The sequence below is a fragment of the Zootoca vivipara genome, chromosome 2 (genome assembly GCF_965207765.1).
Source record: "Zootoca vivipara chromosome 2, rZooViv2.hap1.1, whole genome shotgun sequence".
NCBI classification, from domain to species: Eukaryota; Metazoa; Chordata; class Lepidosauria; order Squamata; family Lacertidae; genus Zootoca; species Zootoca vivipara.
The window spans coordinates 26693033-26710405 of NC_142584.1; the positions used below are offsets into that span (position 1 = coordinate 26693033).

At 45.2% G+C, this 17373-nt stretch overlaps 2 protein-coding genes across 2 annotated transcripts in view; both read right to left on the reverse strand.

Moving 5' to 3' along the window:
• RPTOR (regulatory associated protein of MTOR complex 1) overlaps positions 1-8468 on the reverse strand; it is a 386906-nt gene extending 378438 nt beyond the window's left edge. Inside the window, exon 1 of the mRNA XM_088661471.1 lies at positions 8372-8468. Coding sequence (XP_088517597.1) covers positions 8372-8383 — 12 coding nt within the window. The 5' untranslated portion in view covers positions 8384-8468. The remainder of the gene's footprint in view (positions 1-8371) is intronic.
• The window catches only part of ENDOV (endonuclease V), a 42189-nt gene continuing 33187 nt past the window's right edge, over positions 8372-17373 (reverse strand). The window contains exon 9 of the mRNA XM_088661479.1: positions 8372-8480. Coding sequence (XP_088517605.1) covers positions 8429-8480 — 52 coding nt within the window. The 3' untranslated portion in view covers positions 8372-8428. The remainder of the gene's footprint in view (positions 8481-17373) is intronic.

The window sequence follows — 17373 nt, forward strand, 5'->3', positions numbered from 1 at the left end:
ACAAAGCCAACCGGTTCTATGGTTTTCTGTAATACGGGAAAGAATTGAATAGGCAAGGACCTTCAATAGGGTAGTATAATCTGGTATAGTATATGAACATATGAAGCTGCCTTATCCTGAACTAGACTGTAGAGCTATCTAATGATGTCTACTCCAGCTGGCAACAGTTCTCTATTGCAGAGAAGAGGAACTTGTGTCTCTCAATATACTGTTTTTGGACTTAATTCCCCAATAGCTCCAGCCAGCGTGGCCAATGTTGTGGGATGATGGGAGCTGTAGTCTAGAAACATCTGGAGGGCCATAGGATCTCCACCCCTGCTGCCTCCATGCAGAGGTCTTTCCCAGCCCTGCTACCTGAGCTCCTTGTTAAAAGAGATATCAGGGATTGAACCTGGAGCCACATGCATTGCAATGCATATTAGTGCTACTATCCTATCAAGCACAGGCCAAGAAGCTCCTTTTACCCAAGCTGCTAAGTACTCTATTTTAGTTGGTAGGCTCTTGTTCTTCCTCCCCTTGCTCAATACTTTCCCAATACAGTATCTGAGAAGTTGGTGACATAGGGCGATAGCCAGGGTTAGTCCTACTCACAACAGTCCTATTGAAATCAATGGACTTAAGACGAGTTCAGTACTTGGGGTGACAACAACAACAACAACAAATTTATTTATACCCTGCCCATCTGGCTGGGTTTCCCCAGCCTCTCAGCAGAATACTAAAAACACAATAAAACATCAAACATTAAAAACTTCCCTAAACAGGGTTGCCTTCAGATGTCTTCTAAAAGTCAGGTATTTCACTTACATCTGATGGGATGGCGTTCCATAGGGCGGGCGCCACTACCGAGAAGGCCCCCTGCCTGGTTCCCTGCAACCTCACTTCTTGCAGTGAGGGAACCGCCAGAAGGCCCTCGGTGCTGGACCTCAGTGTCTGGGCTGAACAATGGGGGTGGATACGCTCCTTCAGGTATATTAGGCCAAGGCCATTTAGGGCTTTAAAGGTCAGCACCAACACTTTGAATTGTGCTCGGAAATGTACTGGGAGCCAATATAGGTCTTTCAGGACTGGTGTTATATGGTCTCAGCAGCCACTCCCAGTCACCAATCTAGATGCTGCATTCACCTTCAGAGGTAACCCCACGTAGAGCGCATTGCAGTAGTCCAAGCAGGAGATAACTAGAGCATGCACCACTCTTGCGAGACAGTCCACGGGCAGGTAGGGTCTCAGCCTGCGTACCAGATTTAGCTGATAAACAGCTGCCCTGGACTCAGAATCTACTTGCACCTCCATGGACAGCTGTGAGTCCAAAACGACTAACATTGATTCACCCATGCTAACTGCTATTCCCACTGGAAGCCTTTCCAGCAAGCATAGAAAAAGAGCTGCTTTCCTTTTCAAATGAGTGGAGGGTGGAATGCTTGATATATTCTCAGATACCAATCAGGAACAAATACCATTCTGTTGCCACTGAACAGTCGCCAGTAAATGGATGATATCAATAAAAACATGAGGTTAGAAAGTATCCTTCACCATCTTTTTGTTTTTAATACCTCCAGTTTTGGCAGAACGAGGCACTCGAGTCTCTTACTTGCCAGCTTATGTCCCAGTCCTCACACGCAGGAGAAGTTTTCACACACATGTTCTTCACACAATGACTGCAGCGTGGAGGAATGACTCACATGTGTGAATGAGCCCTCTCACCAATCAAACGGCACAGACGAACTTCCATATCACCTCAGACGCAATGCTTTTTGGTGGAGGCAGTGACACATTCAGCTGCATCAATTGATGAGGAATCAAATGATAAACATGCAGGTGTAAACACACACACTCGCAAGTCTTCCCTGCATCTCCCTCAGTTTTGTTCATCCTCATTAAAATAAAAAGAGCTGCAGAGAAGAGGGAAGCAAGGGAATTGCAGGTGGTTTTAGGGAAGTTCATTTTTTAAAAGGGATTCGTTCCAGTTCACCTCCCCAAAAGGAATTAGTTCCATTTCAACTTTGCCCCCCTTCAAAAATAAACTATGTAATTACATTCCAGTTCAATTCACAATTCATTCATGTGGCCCACGGCATTTTCCTCAGCCTTCAGAATTTTACAAGCTGCTTGCTAAAGTGTGTAGAATATACTTAAAGCTTAGAAACATCAGAAAACACACACACACATATACACACACAGGTAATTTGAACAACTGTTTTAATTATTTCCCCTGACAATTATGATATTTAAATTTAAATAACAGAATCTCTTTTCAGAGAGGTAAAAATGGTAAAGGCAACCACTATCCAACACAAAGTGCGACAACCCCCCCTCTATACATAATAATTTAAAAATAACTTAATTCATGTTCAATTCACTTGGAAATAACAAGAACTATTTTCAAGTGTAATTCAGAGATTATTGAATAAACTCAGTAAATTAAGTCAGTACGAACGTTGGTCACAGTAGGTCTAGTACCTTTATTTCTCAAGTCAATATGATTTCAGCATGGTATTATTGCTTACAACATCAGACAAATGGCTTTATAAACCAATTTTCTTTACTTAAATAAGTCAGTAGCCTCTAACTCTCTGCTCCAGCCAGAAGTCAATGTTGGCTTTTAACTAGTTTCTGGTACGTCCCAGAAAGCACAGCATACTCAGGCTGTATATAGTGTCTATTTCATATTGGTAAAGATGTGCTGCTGTTTTTGCCCAAACAGACTTCAAAGAAGCTTATTCTATCTAGGCTATGTTCTTGTCCCAAAATGGCCGCCAGCTGAGAAATGCTTTCCCTTCCATACACCTGAATTTTTATCTGGCTGTCCATCACCACATTTTTTTTTTTGACACAAATTTACTGTCTTGTTCAAAGATGCTCCAGTAGCGGCGAGATAAAAGGGAGCCAACTTTCCAAAGGTACTGTGGGAGGAGAGCAAAACAAAAACACTGTGGTTCAAAGTGGCAGGTAGCTGACCCAGCAGACAGGCTTCTTATTAATATTCATGGGGTGAGCAAATTAGACTACAGTAGTGGTAGCAGGAGAATAGAGGCCACAGGGGAGCTTCTGCTCAGATCTGTAGGTTCCAGGGCGAGGGGCATTGGGGATTTGCTGGAAGGTAAATCCGTTCCAGCATCTTCCATTTAGCAACTCAAACAATGCATTTTAATGAGTCTCTAAACAGCCTGCTACATCCAGTTAAATAATATCCTTGACTGAGAGAGTCTCGGCCACGGATAAAGAGAGGGCGAGCCAAACAAGTAGGCCTGTCAGAATTAAACCCATAAACCAGGCATCCCCAAACTGCGGGCCTCCAGATGTTTTGGCCTACAACTCCCATGATCCCTAGCTAACAGGACCAGTGGTCGGGGAAGATGGTAATTGTAGTCCAAAACATCTGGAGGGCCGAAGTTTGGGGATGCCTGCCATAAACCCATTCCTGTCTCAATATGTGGATCTATTGGAATGTTTCTTACTTGAGACCAGTTTTTGGCCCATGAGCTGCAAGGTGCTCACCCTGGGTGCCAAGGTTGAAGCCTGAAACTAAGGATCAGGGTCAAAGTCAGTCCTGGAACATATGGCAGACCCTCCAAATGTCCCTATTTTCCAGGGACAGTTCTGGATTTACAGAAGCCGCCCCGGTCTCTGATTTAATGCCAGAACGTCCCACTTTTCCTTAGGACATTCCTATTTTCATTGGAGAAATGTTGGAGGGGATGGAGTTATGCGACCCCTGAGCCAAGCACATCAGTAACTATACAACCTATATTGGACAAACAGGCCAAACCCTATGCCAAAGGATAAATGGACATGAATCTGATATCAGGAATCACAAGACAGAGAAACGAGTAGGAGAACACTTCAATCTCCCAGGACATTATATACAAGATCTCAAAGTAGCTGTCTTATTACAAAAGAATTTCAGAAATAGACTGGAAAGAGAAGTTGCTGAATTGCAACTTATCGCCAAACGTAAAACCATGGAGAGACCTGGTCTGAATAAAGACATTGAATTCTTACGTATCTCATTATACATGATAAAGCTATCTTTAGCCATTTCACCCCTTGCTTTTTCCTGTAAGACCAATTGCAGTCGTTAACAGTCATCAACGGGTTTCCACACCTATCCGTCAATCATCCATTCCCACCACCCTTCTGAGTAATACCCCTCCCCACCCTCTCACTATATATAAGGGTCTGGTGACTTCTGTTTCAGTGTATCTGAAGAAGTGTGGATGCACATACCAATGACAAACTTAGTTGGTCTCTAAGGTGCTACTGGAAGGAATTTTTCTTATTTTTTTTATACAGTACAACCTTTAGTAGACATCTGAATGCAGCCCTGTATAGAAAAGTCTTTAATGTTTCATTATGTTTTTATATATGTTGGAAGCCACCCAGAGTGGCTGGTGGGTTAACCCAGTCAGATGGGTAGGGTATAAATAGTAAAATTATTATTATTATTATTATTATTATTATTATTATTAAATAGGACATCCCTATTTTCATTGGAGAAATGTTGGAGAGTATGCATATGGTATCATGTATACCTGACTCATGTGTAGAGTGAATTTCTCTTGTCGTACCCCCATAATGTCCCTATCTACCGATCAGCCCTCCACAACTGGGATTAAAAGGAAGGCTCATTAGGTCAGACTTGCTAGTTGGTTCTTTACAAAAATAAATAAATAAACTGAACGTGACTTACAATAAAATTACAATATATTTGGCTTACCATCACCTGCTATTTTTGACATACATTTCCTGTCTTGCTCAAATTTGTAGCAGTATTTTTTTTGGGGGGGGGGGGGGTTAATATGTTGGATGAATGAATCTCCCCCCCCCCTCACTATAGTACTCAATTATTCCTTAAATATTTGTGACAATAGCTTACTGGTGCCTCATAACTGTCCAGAAATGAGACATGGTGCAACTTGCAATTCCTATTACTTAGGAAAGTGAGATTAGCTGTCATGTTGTTCATAGCTGGTCTTCCAACTAGTACATTTCATGGAGTGAATTCTGGAACTTTTCCATCTCTGTCGCCTAGCCTTTTCTTTCATCTCTTTAAAAAGTACCTGTTCTGCCCCTGACTGACTGCCAGGTATCCTGTTAAGCCTTCATGTGGCTGAACTAGATTCAAATCTGCTCATTAGGGGAGCCAGGTCAGAAACCAATAAGTACAGGTTGTACGTATTAGGAAGATAGGTTACGGAAGAGAGCTGGGTCAGAAACCATGCAAAGGATGACCTTTGGAAATAAGGCAACCTTATCTCAAACCATAGCCTTTTAAGTCTGCCTTCCTTCTCTTCTAGAACAGAAGTAGAAAAACATACTTGCTCCTTTGATTGTAGTCGCATGAACCTCAGTGACCTGATTCTACTTTAGTGGCAAGTTAACTGATCCTGTTCAGCAACATTCACAATCACAAATGGCTAGCCATATTTTGTAAAAGCTCTGCCTGGTGCTTTACCTTTGCATCAGATATGGCACACAGTGCAAGGCTGCTCTTACTTTTCTCTCCAGAGGTATTCATTCATGTAGAATTAAAACCATAGCATCATCAAAGGCCACAAAGACAACCGGATTCAGACCACCTTTTCATTGCCAGAGCAGTTCACTGCCTTCCCCCCCTCTTACCTTGTTTGAAATAAGAGGGGTGGGGTCTGCTTTGCAGGCCACCTGGTGAAAGGAATGGGAGCAACAGCTCCAGAGCAGCAGTAAGTCGAGCTATACAGTACAAGGTTCTGTCCTTTGCTGGTAAGAAAGATGCAATTGATTGCATCACTTTCCTTTCCAGCAGCGAGTATCAGTGGTGCAGTTATGGACTATTTTACTATTACATTAGCAAAAAAAGTTTCAAATTCATTATAAACATGCAACACCAGGTGGTGCCAGAGAGCAAAAAGAATTTCAAAGCGATTTTTACATAGTGTTTTTTTTCTCCTTTTGCTATAAGGATTTAATTTTTGACTTATTTATAGTGTGGTTTTTTTCCTGTGCGTAGATCCACCCTAGGTCATTTCAGACTCTGGACTTCTTGGCCTGTGGATGGTAGTGAATATTACTTCAATCACTTCTAAATGTGGTGCATTTGGGGATCCGCTGCTGCATTTGGGGATCCCCTGCTGCATTTGGGGATCCCCTGTGAAGCGAGGCCCTGAAATTCTGCCCTAAATATCTCCTATGATGGCACCACTGGCAAGCATGGCAGCCAGGTCCAGCCTTAACATGCTACGGCCAGATAGATTCATGGGGTTAAATATACACAGACGCTGCCTTGCTGGATCATGGGAATTTAGGGAGCTTCTATATACAGTACAGAATCATGCCATTGGCCTGTCTCAGAATCGTCTACGCTAAAGCAGCTTCCAAGGAGTATACATTTAATACACAAATAAATGCTGGAAGATGCACAGTGCTGCCCTTCACACATCACTCAGAAACAACTCCCACGATGCTCAGCAAAGCCGATTCCCTAGAAAATGTGTTTAGGGTTGCAGCCTTAATTCTTAATAGTACAAGCATCATCTCCAGAGCTAGGAAACCCACCTGTAAAGTGAAGCAACACTCAGCGCTTCCACGTGGCATATCATTGTGGAATCTGTGCTGCTCATGTGTGCAAGTTACAAGCAGCAGCAGCAGCATCCTCATCAAAATACCACTACTACTCCATGTATAGCACCCCCCCCACCAGCAACAATGTAGTAACATAACAAACTGAAGCAGAATATAAATCCACCACTAAGGCTGTCACTAACGCCACTACTACTGCCCTGCCTGTGGGCCAGCCTCTTTGGCACCAGTTTGGAGTCAATCAGACAAAATTGGGTTTTGGGTTGTCCCTGTGGCCCCCAGCATGAGCATCACTTGCTCAGCTGGGGGGGGGGCTGTAAAGAAAGCAGGGTTTGTGGCACAAAACTGTGCAAAACCAGCACACCAATTGGACACTGGTTTAGTGCCAATCAGACAAAGCTGGGTTTCTGGCCCTTTACTTGTGACTCCACCAGTTTAAGTTTCAGCACACCACTTTGGCACTGGTTTGGCATCAATAGGACAATATTGGGTTTTAGGGTGTCTCTATGGACACACTATGGGATGCGGGTGGCGCTGTGGGTTAAACCACACAGCCTAGGGCTTGCCGATCAGCAGGTCGGCGGTTCGAATCCCCGTGGTGGGGTGAGCTCCTGTTGCTTGGTCCCTGTTCCTGCCAACCTAGCAGTTCGAAAGCATGTCAAAGTGCAAGTAGATAAATAGGTACCACTCCAGCGGGAAGGTAAACGGTGTTTCCGTGGGCTGCTCTGGTTCGCCAGAAGCGGCTTAGTCATGCTGGCCACATGACCTGGAAGCTGTACGCCGGCTCCCTCGGCCAATAATGCGAGATGAGCGCCGCAATCCCAGAGTTGATCATGACTGGACCTAATGGTCAGGGGTCCCTTTACCCTTTACCTTCATGGACACTTGACTGTAAATTACTCAGTTTGAAGGGCCGCACACAAAGCAGTGTTTGCAGCACAAAACCATCACACCACTTTGGCTGGTTTGGAGTCAATCTGACAAGGTGGGATTTTTTTGCATTAACTAATGACCCCAATTTGCTTTGTCAATTTCACGGTTTTGGGGGGATGGCACAAAACCTGGGGTTTGCAGCACAAAACGGTGCAAAACTAGCACAAAACTTTGGCATTTTTTTTTAGTGGGGGGGGATCTGGAATTTCCGGGTCACATGCTGATGAAGCTTAGAATTCTGAGAACTTTGCTTTGTCCTTGATTCTATTCACCATCCAGGCTTTTTGTTTTATGTAACAACCATTCACTGGGTTCTTAAAGCCTGCCTGACAGAATTATTTAATTATGTTAATTCCCATTGTTTTTCTACTTGATCTGACTGATGGCTCTTCACAATGCATGAGTGATTTCTGTAAATGCCAGCAAGGTCCCACAGAGAGCTTGGGGGAAAGTGGGTAGGAAAGACGGAGATTGCATTCTGGGGGCTTGGAAATAGCACCCGCAAGCTCGATTTGATACAGGGCACTGAGGAACATTTCACCCTTCCAAAGACTGTACTTTTACCCTATTCCCTTTCCACTGCCAACCAACATAGCACCCTTTCCCTCCGTCTCCAAGATGCCCTTTGCCTTGCCTCCAAAATATGAAGCAGTTTTTTCTTGGAATATCATATTCACCATTTTTTCCTCAGCCTTACCTTTCATTCATTCACTTGTAGGAATGAAGAAATGGCTTCTCTTCAATCCCTGCACTGTGCTTTGAAGCAGGAAGGCAACCGGGACACATCTCTTTCCTTTCCTAAAGGAAAGCTACTGGATTGAGTATCAAGAACCAATCGAAAACACTGTAGGGGTAGGAATATGACGGCAAAATATTTCCCTACCTTTATACCCATGTGGGCAGGTGGTACTTCTTCAGACAGTTTTGTTCGCTGACAGTCTCATCTGGCAAATGCCGTGCTGTGCCAAAGGGAGGACACCTTTCTGAAGACCCTTTTCCGCAATAGATTGAGATTGGGAACTTAATTAGAAATAAATGCAGCTACCTCCTCAAAGATAAAGCTGTCAACCCTAGTGATGCACGACAAGCAATTCAGCAAGAGGTTGCTGGTTTTTTTTGCCATCAGTCCACTTATGAACCTTGAGCTATCTGTGCCTCAAATAGTCTCACAACAACTACTGGCAAGGTTTCTCATCAGGGCTTTATATAGATCCAAAAGGAATTAGATGTGCCCCCTTCTAGTAGGGAAAAAAAAGCTGGCTACTTGAATTCAGCAGCCAGCCCTTCCACACCAAATATAGGCCATTACAGAAGCCATCCAAACAAGCTCAAAGACTTTCATGGCCTTAGAACAAACAGGTCATACTCAGAGCTTTCTGCGTCAGACCTTGTAGCACCTGGTCCACCAAGTTTTCTTCCCAGTTCCTAGATTACCTCCACCCTGGGGAGCCACAGAGATGTGGCTATGAGCTGCTTACCTTTCGCCCCTCAGTAGACCTGCATGCTTGCTTTCAGAGGCGTCTTTGCCATAGGGCCTAGTGGCGCATTGCGCCAGGGCGCCAGCCTCTGGGGGTCGCTGGCAGGGTGCAACCAGCCACTAAGCCGTATGCTGGTCCCACCGCCACGCTGCTCTGTATCCGCTTTCACAATGTTATTATTTAGTTTTCCTTCCACAGCCTTGACAATATCATAAAGGCAAACATTCCACCTTCCATCAAATCTGCTCCTGCCTGCCTGCCTGCCTGCCTGCCTGCCTGCCTTCCAGCCTCCCTCTTTCCTTCTCCTTCTCTCTCTCTCTCTCTCTCTCTCTCTCTCTCTCTCTCTCTCTCTCTCTCTCTCTCTGCCCATTCTCAGGCCCGTATTCCCAGGGCATCCTTTCTCTTGCCTGCTCTTAGCTCCCTGTCAGCCCATCTATGCTGAGGCAACAGCAAACAGATGACAAGAGCCACAGTGAACTCTGAAATTAGGTCAGTGATTGCCTGCAGCTGACATTTGCATTTGTCAGCCTGGTTCCATGCATTGGCTCTTGCAGCTGCAGCGCAGTCTCTCAAACGAGGGGCCCAGCACTCGACCACTCCTACAAGAAGCAGGAGTAAAAGGGTAAAAGGTAAAGGACCCCTGGATGGCTAAGTCCAGTCAAAGGCAACTATGGGGTTGCGGTGCTCATCTTGCTTCAGACTGAGGGAGCTGGTGTTTGTCCACAGACGGCTTTCCAGGTCACGTGGGCAGTGTGACTAAACCGCTTCCGGTGCAACGGGACACCGTGGTGGAAACCAGAGCACACGGAAACACCGTTTACCTTCCCTGCCACAGCGGTACCTATTTATCTACTTGCACTGGTATGCTTTCGAACTGCTGGGTTGGCAGAAGCTGGGACAGAGCAATGGGAGCTCACCCTATCATGCGGATTTGAACCGCTGACTTTCTGACCAGCAAGGTCAAGAGGCTCAGTGGTTTAGACCACAGTGCCACCCGTGTCCCACAAGCAGGAGTGACTGCAGGTAAACATGTGAAAACCTAACCAATCCCACCTGCAGCCCTGAGATGTGCGGAGAAGAATCTGATTATAGTTTGCTAGCAAATTCCCTAGTTAGAAGAAGTATACTTATAACCACACAGTTTTATCGGTGCCTCATAATCCCGCCAGCCCATGGGTTCCCTTGCTTCCCAGGTGGGTTCTTCATTATTAAGCACCAAGTCCAGGCTGCTACAAAAGAAAAAAACCCACACATATACACACACACACATGACATGTATAGAGGGCAAGTGGACTAGCAAGTAGGCTCAACTGAAGGGCATGGCGCACCTGTGCCACCTGCAAATTCACCGCCACTCCTTATCCACCCACCCCAGCATCTGCTCTGCTGCCTGAGGTGGCAGCCTCCTCACTCTGTTTAATGGTAGGGATGGCCTTGTACACTGCCTGCTGCCTGCCCATCTCTCTTTTTATCTCCCTTGTCTCTCACCTCGGGCAATTCACATTATTTATTTATATTCATGCCACAAATATTCCTCCTAATTCGTGTCTGTGGAAGGATGCTGGAAGGCTTTTAAAGGCTTGGGAACATCTGTTTGGGAAAGAGCTAGTAGCTATCCATCTGAGAGCCTTCGTCTGCCTGCCTGCGTGTGCCTGCACATTTCCATTTTTAAATGTATTTGCGCATGCATATGCAAGTGTAGTTTGCGTGTGTTTCTTCTCTGGCAGCGACCGCTGACCGACCTTGCACGGGCAAGGTGGTTTCATCGCAGCAAGTTCTCCATCATGTGTCCTGGAGCGAGCACTAATATTTGCTGGTTCTGGATCGTGGGATGTGGATAGGGTTGCCAGACTCTATTGAGGACAGGACTTCTGTGCCTTTAATTGCCCTGCTCTCTTTTGAGTCTAGGTGTGGACCACAGAGAAAGCAACCCACTACGGCCTCCCATTGAAGAAGACTGGGGTTGGGTTCTAAAATAAGCAGAGGAGCAAGGAAGGTTAGGCAATGCTAGCCTCTAGGGATACGCACCAGCTTCCCTGAGGAAGTTTTAAGAGCTACACTATTAAGTTTTGGGGGTCGAATTCCCCACATTGGGCAATTATGTTTGCCACTCAAATAAAGGCATAAACCTAGGTCACAGGGTTTCCCTAATTTCTCCTAACAGATACGTTTTTTGCAAAGCAATTCTTGCAGTAAGGAATTTAATCTTGCAACAGAGTGGGACTCTGGTTGGCAGAGAGGATTCCTCTTTTCTTTCACAGAAATGCGTACATGGAAAAATGAGATACCAAGAGAAAGCAACATTCTCCCATCCTGACACAGGGCCAGTACCAACCCCACAGCTGTTTTCAATGAGCCTTGTGGTTCCAAGCAGCTTGCTGAGGGCTGTTGGTCGCATGTCAAATGTTTTCAAGGGGTACCTCCTTGGCATTGGACATTACAAAGGTGTCAGCCTAAATCTTGCATCTGTGAGTAGGTTCATCTGAACTGAGGTGCTGAAGGTCCTCCACTTATACTAGAATACAGGAGAATTTTTGTTGATCTGTCGAATGCAATATTCCTCAATTTTGAATACTTTTGCAATAAACAAAACCTGCCCTTATTCCCTTATGGGATACACAAGAGCCCTTGTAGAGTCCTTTGTAGGTTCTCCATCAGTAGGAGAAAATAACAGAGGCCAACCAGAGAATATTGAGAAGCAAAGCAGCTAGTAAGCCTGATCTTTATCGAACTGTTGCAACAGGGTGCTCCCTCTCACGCAGGAGAAAATTGGAGGACCCAGAACCAAGGTGCACCTGTCCTTATATAGACATTTAAGTTGACCACCCTGGAGTCCATGACCACCCCCAGAAACATCATACATACATCACAGAAAATGGCAGTCTACAACAGAAATCTGAGTACTTGTTATTTATCCCCGTCTGCCAGGCCATCTGATAATGCTTTCTCTGATTGCCCTTCCTGGTAGTCTAGCCATTCCTTTGAGATGGTAATCACTTTAATTTCTGAAACAAGGAAAGGTTCCCTCACCCCCTCCTTCCTTGCAGAGAAACATTTTGCCAGTTTGGGAGTCAAAAATGGTTTCAGGGCTGTCTTCCTGTGCTGCTTCACATATGTGGTTTATACATTTGTGTACGTGTCTGCTTGGTACATAGAATCATAGAGTTGGAAGAGACCACAAGGGCCATCCAGTCCAACCCCCTGCCAAGCAGGAAACACCATCAAAGCATTCTTGGCATATGCCTGTCAAGCCTCTGCTTAAAGACCTCAAAAGAAGGAGACTCCACCACACTCATTGATGAATATTTATTATATATTTGTTGTTGTTTAGTCGTTTAGTCATGTCCGACTCTTTGTGACCCCATGGACCAGAGCACGCCAGGCACTCCTGTCTTCCACTGCCTCCCGCAGTTTAGTCAGACTCATGTTTGTAGCTTCGAGAACACTGTCCAACCATCTCGTCCTCTGTCGTCCCCTTCTCCTTGCGCCCTCAATCTTTCCCAACATCAGAGTCTTTTCCAGGGAGTCTTCTCTTCCCCTGAGGTGGCCAAAGTATTGGAGCCTCAGCTTCAGGATCTGTCCTTATATATATAAGACCTTGATTTTTTTATTTCACTTTGGTGTGTGTGCGTGTGCACATTCAGATTATACACAAGCACCCTTTAACTTAGATGTGTAGCACACCGCTGGGAGTCCCTTCATAGCTGGTGCCTTGCTGATGCATTCGGCACAGGAGATTTCTTGGCAGGGGGCCTCTAGCAGCCTGCAGTGACAATGTCAGGCTAATTGGATCTCAAGACTTCTGCAAACAACTACATACCAGGTGACATTTACCTAACACTAATTGATATATGAGCAATTTGTCACAGCATCCTTTGAAGTTGCCAAGTGGATCCCCCGCAAGGGCAGCCACTTCCTACTCGCCCGAAACAAGGTTTGTGTGTTAACCAGAGAGCTTTAATCATATTGGCTCAGCACTGCTGTTTGGAGGGAATTACAAAGCTAGGCATTTTCTCAAAGACTTTCCAATCCCCACTGCTCCCTTAAGAATTGCTTTGATATTTCATTAGCTGGTGGGAACACATTCTGGAAAAGGAGCTGAAAGTTTAGCAGTTAATGGGAATCACATGGACTACAAAACCTGAGCTTTCCTTCCTTCAAGTTATTTCTAGACCTAGTGTCTCTCAGTGAAACTGTTGTAGGGCAGGTGTTCCTACTCCACCTCAGGCATTCATTGGCTCTCTGAATTCTGTAGACATTTGGAATATTTATTTGGAAGGCAGGGAAGTGAGAAATTGGTGTGTGTGTTTGTATAGAGAGAGAGAGAGAGAGGGAGGGAGGGAGGGAGGGAGGGAGAGATGAGGGGGAGGGGGAGGGAGAACTGTATAGCCTTGAAAGCCTTGCCCCTTGATTGCATACCAGACTTTCTGTGTGTTTAAAAAAATTGTTCATTATTCTACCTACTCCTTGTACACAGCCTGGGGAAAGAATGAAGGTGCTATATTTCTTGTGGAGAGATGAGATTTGCACGAGACCTGCCACAACTTCCCAAGCGCAAACTGGGGACTGAATGGATGGGCAAGGTTTGCAATTAAGGAATCCATCTACGTCCATCTCTGATGCTGGCCAGCTTCAAGGTGCCAGGAGACCGTGCACGTCACAATACCATATCTATCCCTGTGCAGCTTCTTGCCTTGACAGCCATGTTGGCTCTGAACAAAGATAAAGGACAATGCAGAGATGTAGGCTTGAGAGAGAGACACAGCCTGCCTGCATTTCCCTTGTATCACAGAAGCCCAGCTGCTGCAGTTGAGGCTAAGATAAGGTGCAGATGCCATTAGGAAACCAATGAATCTGGGAGCGTGAATCCACCTGAGGATTAGGACAACCCGAGTTTCCAAACACTGTTAGGTGGAGACACTTTTATTGCCTTAGGTCGCTAACAGTGACCGGAAGCTAGGCTTGTTATAAAACCAGATGCTTTCTCAGCCTCGTTCTTTCTCTGCAGGGATTTATTAAAAGAAACTCTTGCTTTTATTGTGGGTCAGATAAGGTTTTATTTAAAGGTACTGCCTACCAAAGGGTCAGGTATTTGAGCAGCTTCAGTTTCCCACTGGACAATGCACATACATTCATTGTATAATATATCTAGACTCTTAGTGTCTTCACTGGGGGCTAAAAGACGCCTGCTTCTTGGGAGAAAAGCGATGACAAACCTAGACAGCATCTTTAAACAGCAGAGACATCACCTTGCCGACAAAGGGCCATATACTTAAAGCTATGGTTTTCCCAGTAGTGATGTATGGAAGTCTGATCGCCTCGCTGAAGAATTGATGCTTTTGAATTATGGTGCTGGAGGAGACTCTTGAGAGTCCCATGGACTGCAAGAAGATCAAACCTATCCATTCTGAAGGAAATCAGCCCTGAGTGCTCACTGGAAGGACAGATCCTGAAGCTGAGGCTCCAATACTTTGGCCACCTCATGAGAAGAGAAGACTCCCTGGAAAAGACCCTGATGTTGGGAAAGATGGAGGGCACAAGGAGAAGGGGACGACAGAGGACGAGGTGGTTGGACAGTGCTCGAAGCTACTAACATGAGTCTGACCAAACTGCGGGAGGCAGTGGAAGACAAGAGTGCCTGGCGTGCTCTGGTCCATGGGGTCACGAAGAGTCGGACATGACTAAACGACTAAACAACAACAACAACAACCACCACCACAACAACGCCTCACTGAGTAGCAGAGAAAGCTATTTCCAAAATGCCAGTGCTTAGTGATAAACAAAACAAAACAAAAACCAAATACCCCCCCCCCAAGTTTAATTCAGTGACAGAATTACAACTGCACATAAAGAAACAGGAAGGTCTTTCTTCTGGTGGTTCTTGTCCAACCTGTACTGGTTCATTTTTTTTCTTTCAGAAGAACTGGAAAGGGAAACCTAAGACTCTTGAGATGTTGGAGTACAACTGTCACCACCACTTACTATTCACCATGCTGATTGGAGCTGGTGTGCTCCAATTTGAAGGTCACAGTTTCCACATCCCTGCAGGAGAAGACTTTGGTAGCCAATGTTTTCATTATGGCTGCCATGTGGGGAACACTTTAAGTCATCCCACATTGTGAGTGGTTTGTGTGCAGTGACTAAGTTAGTACATGATGAACTGGGGTTTGTGAAAAAGCATCCATTCATGAAAAGGCCATATAGTATGACCTTCAAGAAAGGTCTAACATCTCCACAGGGAAGCTGGAAGGTGCAAAGTGTCCCCTTGGAGCACCCCAAGTTACTTCTTGAAAACGGTGGAAGGCAAGAGGTTGTGGCGCCCTTCAAATCAGGGGTGACTAAACTATGACCTTGCAGATGTTACTGGATTCCAAATCCCATCAACTTCAGCCAGCATGGCCAATGGTCAAGGATGATAGGAGCTGTACTCCAACAACATCTGGAGAGTCACAGGCTAGACACCCCTGCTTTACATGTGACCCAACCTCTTTGGCAGAGGCCAATCATGCATGCCCCAACTATAGACCCGGCGCCCGCTGGGGAGTTAGGTACATGCCTGCCTGTATGGTAGCCAAGACCCACACAGTTAGCTCACTTAGTTGGAGCATTTCAATAATACCCAAGCTATACTCATGCAAAAGTTGATCCTATCTGGTCTGGGGGACATTTAAAATGAGCATGTCATTTATATAATCGTGTAAAAGCATTTAATCATTTTTATATTCGAATCATCTTTTTTCAAGAAAGGAAAAGTTGGATTTTTTTTGTTCTTTAGCCCCTCCGGCAATGCTAAATCCAGAAAAGCTGGGTTATTTCAGGCTTTAGGGGACAGGTATGTCTGAGCACCAGTTATAATGCAGATCCTGTGTAAAAGGTCCAGCCTATGTTCTGAGAGTGAATTCTGGCTGGCCCTTAAGAATGTGGAAGAAAGATTCTCCTGCAAGCTTCCTAATGCAAGTTTTCTGAGTGACTGCCTGCCCCTCAAAATAAAGAAAGTGGGACATCTTGGCTTCTTCATCCCATGGACAATCGAAGTCAGGAGAGACAGGGGAAACAGCTCTTCTTATTCTTCATCAACCTGGTGCCACCCTCCCGATGATTTGGGCTACAACTTCCATCAGACCCAGACAGCAGAGTTACTGGGTATGTTGGCTGAGGCTGTTGGGAGTTCTGATCCAAAGGATCTGGAGGGCACCAGGTTGGCAAAGGCTGCTTTAAGCACAGTTATTTCCCTCAGCCACAAAATATATGCTGAAAAAAGTGAGGTGGCACTAATATGCTGCCTTAAGAGTTTCACGAAAGAAACCTAGGGGGGGAAACACACACCACATTGCCCTACCTATTAGGTAACTCTCTTCTACCCAATTATTTCCCATATATCCCCTGTTCCCACCAGTCTGCACAGTCTTTAATGTATTTCAGCTTTTATCCCTGCAAGGTGAGCCAAGGCTGCTATTTCCAGCTCTCCTGGAAAATGTGGAATTATTGCCTACAGCCAGGAAAGCAGCTGTTGCCTGTTTATCAAGATAGCAGCAAATGAGCCACATATTGATTTGCAGACAGGGTTGTTTTCTTGAAAACATTTGCCCCATTAGAAACAGGTAGGAACTTCTTCACTGACCCCTAAGCAATCACGCAACTCTTTCCTAGAGTGTTTGCCCAGCGCTATCAGAGCAGCTGTACTAAATGTATCGACAACAGGCAAGTGATTCGGTATTGCATCCTATTAGGGTTATTGGGCTGTAAGTCAAAGATCCTCCTTTCCCCTATACACTTGTTGGGCAGCTTCCATCCGTTCTAGTTTGTCTGCACTATCCTATCTGTGCCAGTCTGTCTATCAAGCCAGGGCGGTTGAGACATATAGAAAAGCATTTCGGTTTCCTACAACGATGGAATGGCTTCCTTCGGGAAAATGCCAGCGTCTGATAATAGTTTGGCAGTGTTGCTAAGATCTTCTACATCAGGGATGAGGTCCTCCAGATGTTGCTGGACTACAGCTCCCATCATCCTTGACTACTGGCCATGCTTGCATGAGCTAATGGACGTTGCAAGTCCAACATCATCCATATACTCACAGATTCACCATCTCCGTTCAGTTTGAACTGGTGGTGGTGGTGGTTGGCATTAAACTGAGGAAAATATGACTGCTGAATTATTTTGCTTCATTTGTGATTTAATTAGATGTTTAGTAAATTTTTATGCTGCTGTTTTAAAAAATGAGGACATGGCAGGCTATAATATTTGAAGGGAGAACTGGCCTTGCCCTCAACACTGGCACCTTCCCACCCCATCTCAGATTACCAGCCACAGGCTGTTTTGTGCTGCACAGAATTCATATGAAGTCATTCTTGCCAGTTTTCCTAATCTCCCCTGGGCCGGGCCAGTGCAGACTCTTCCATCACACTAA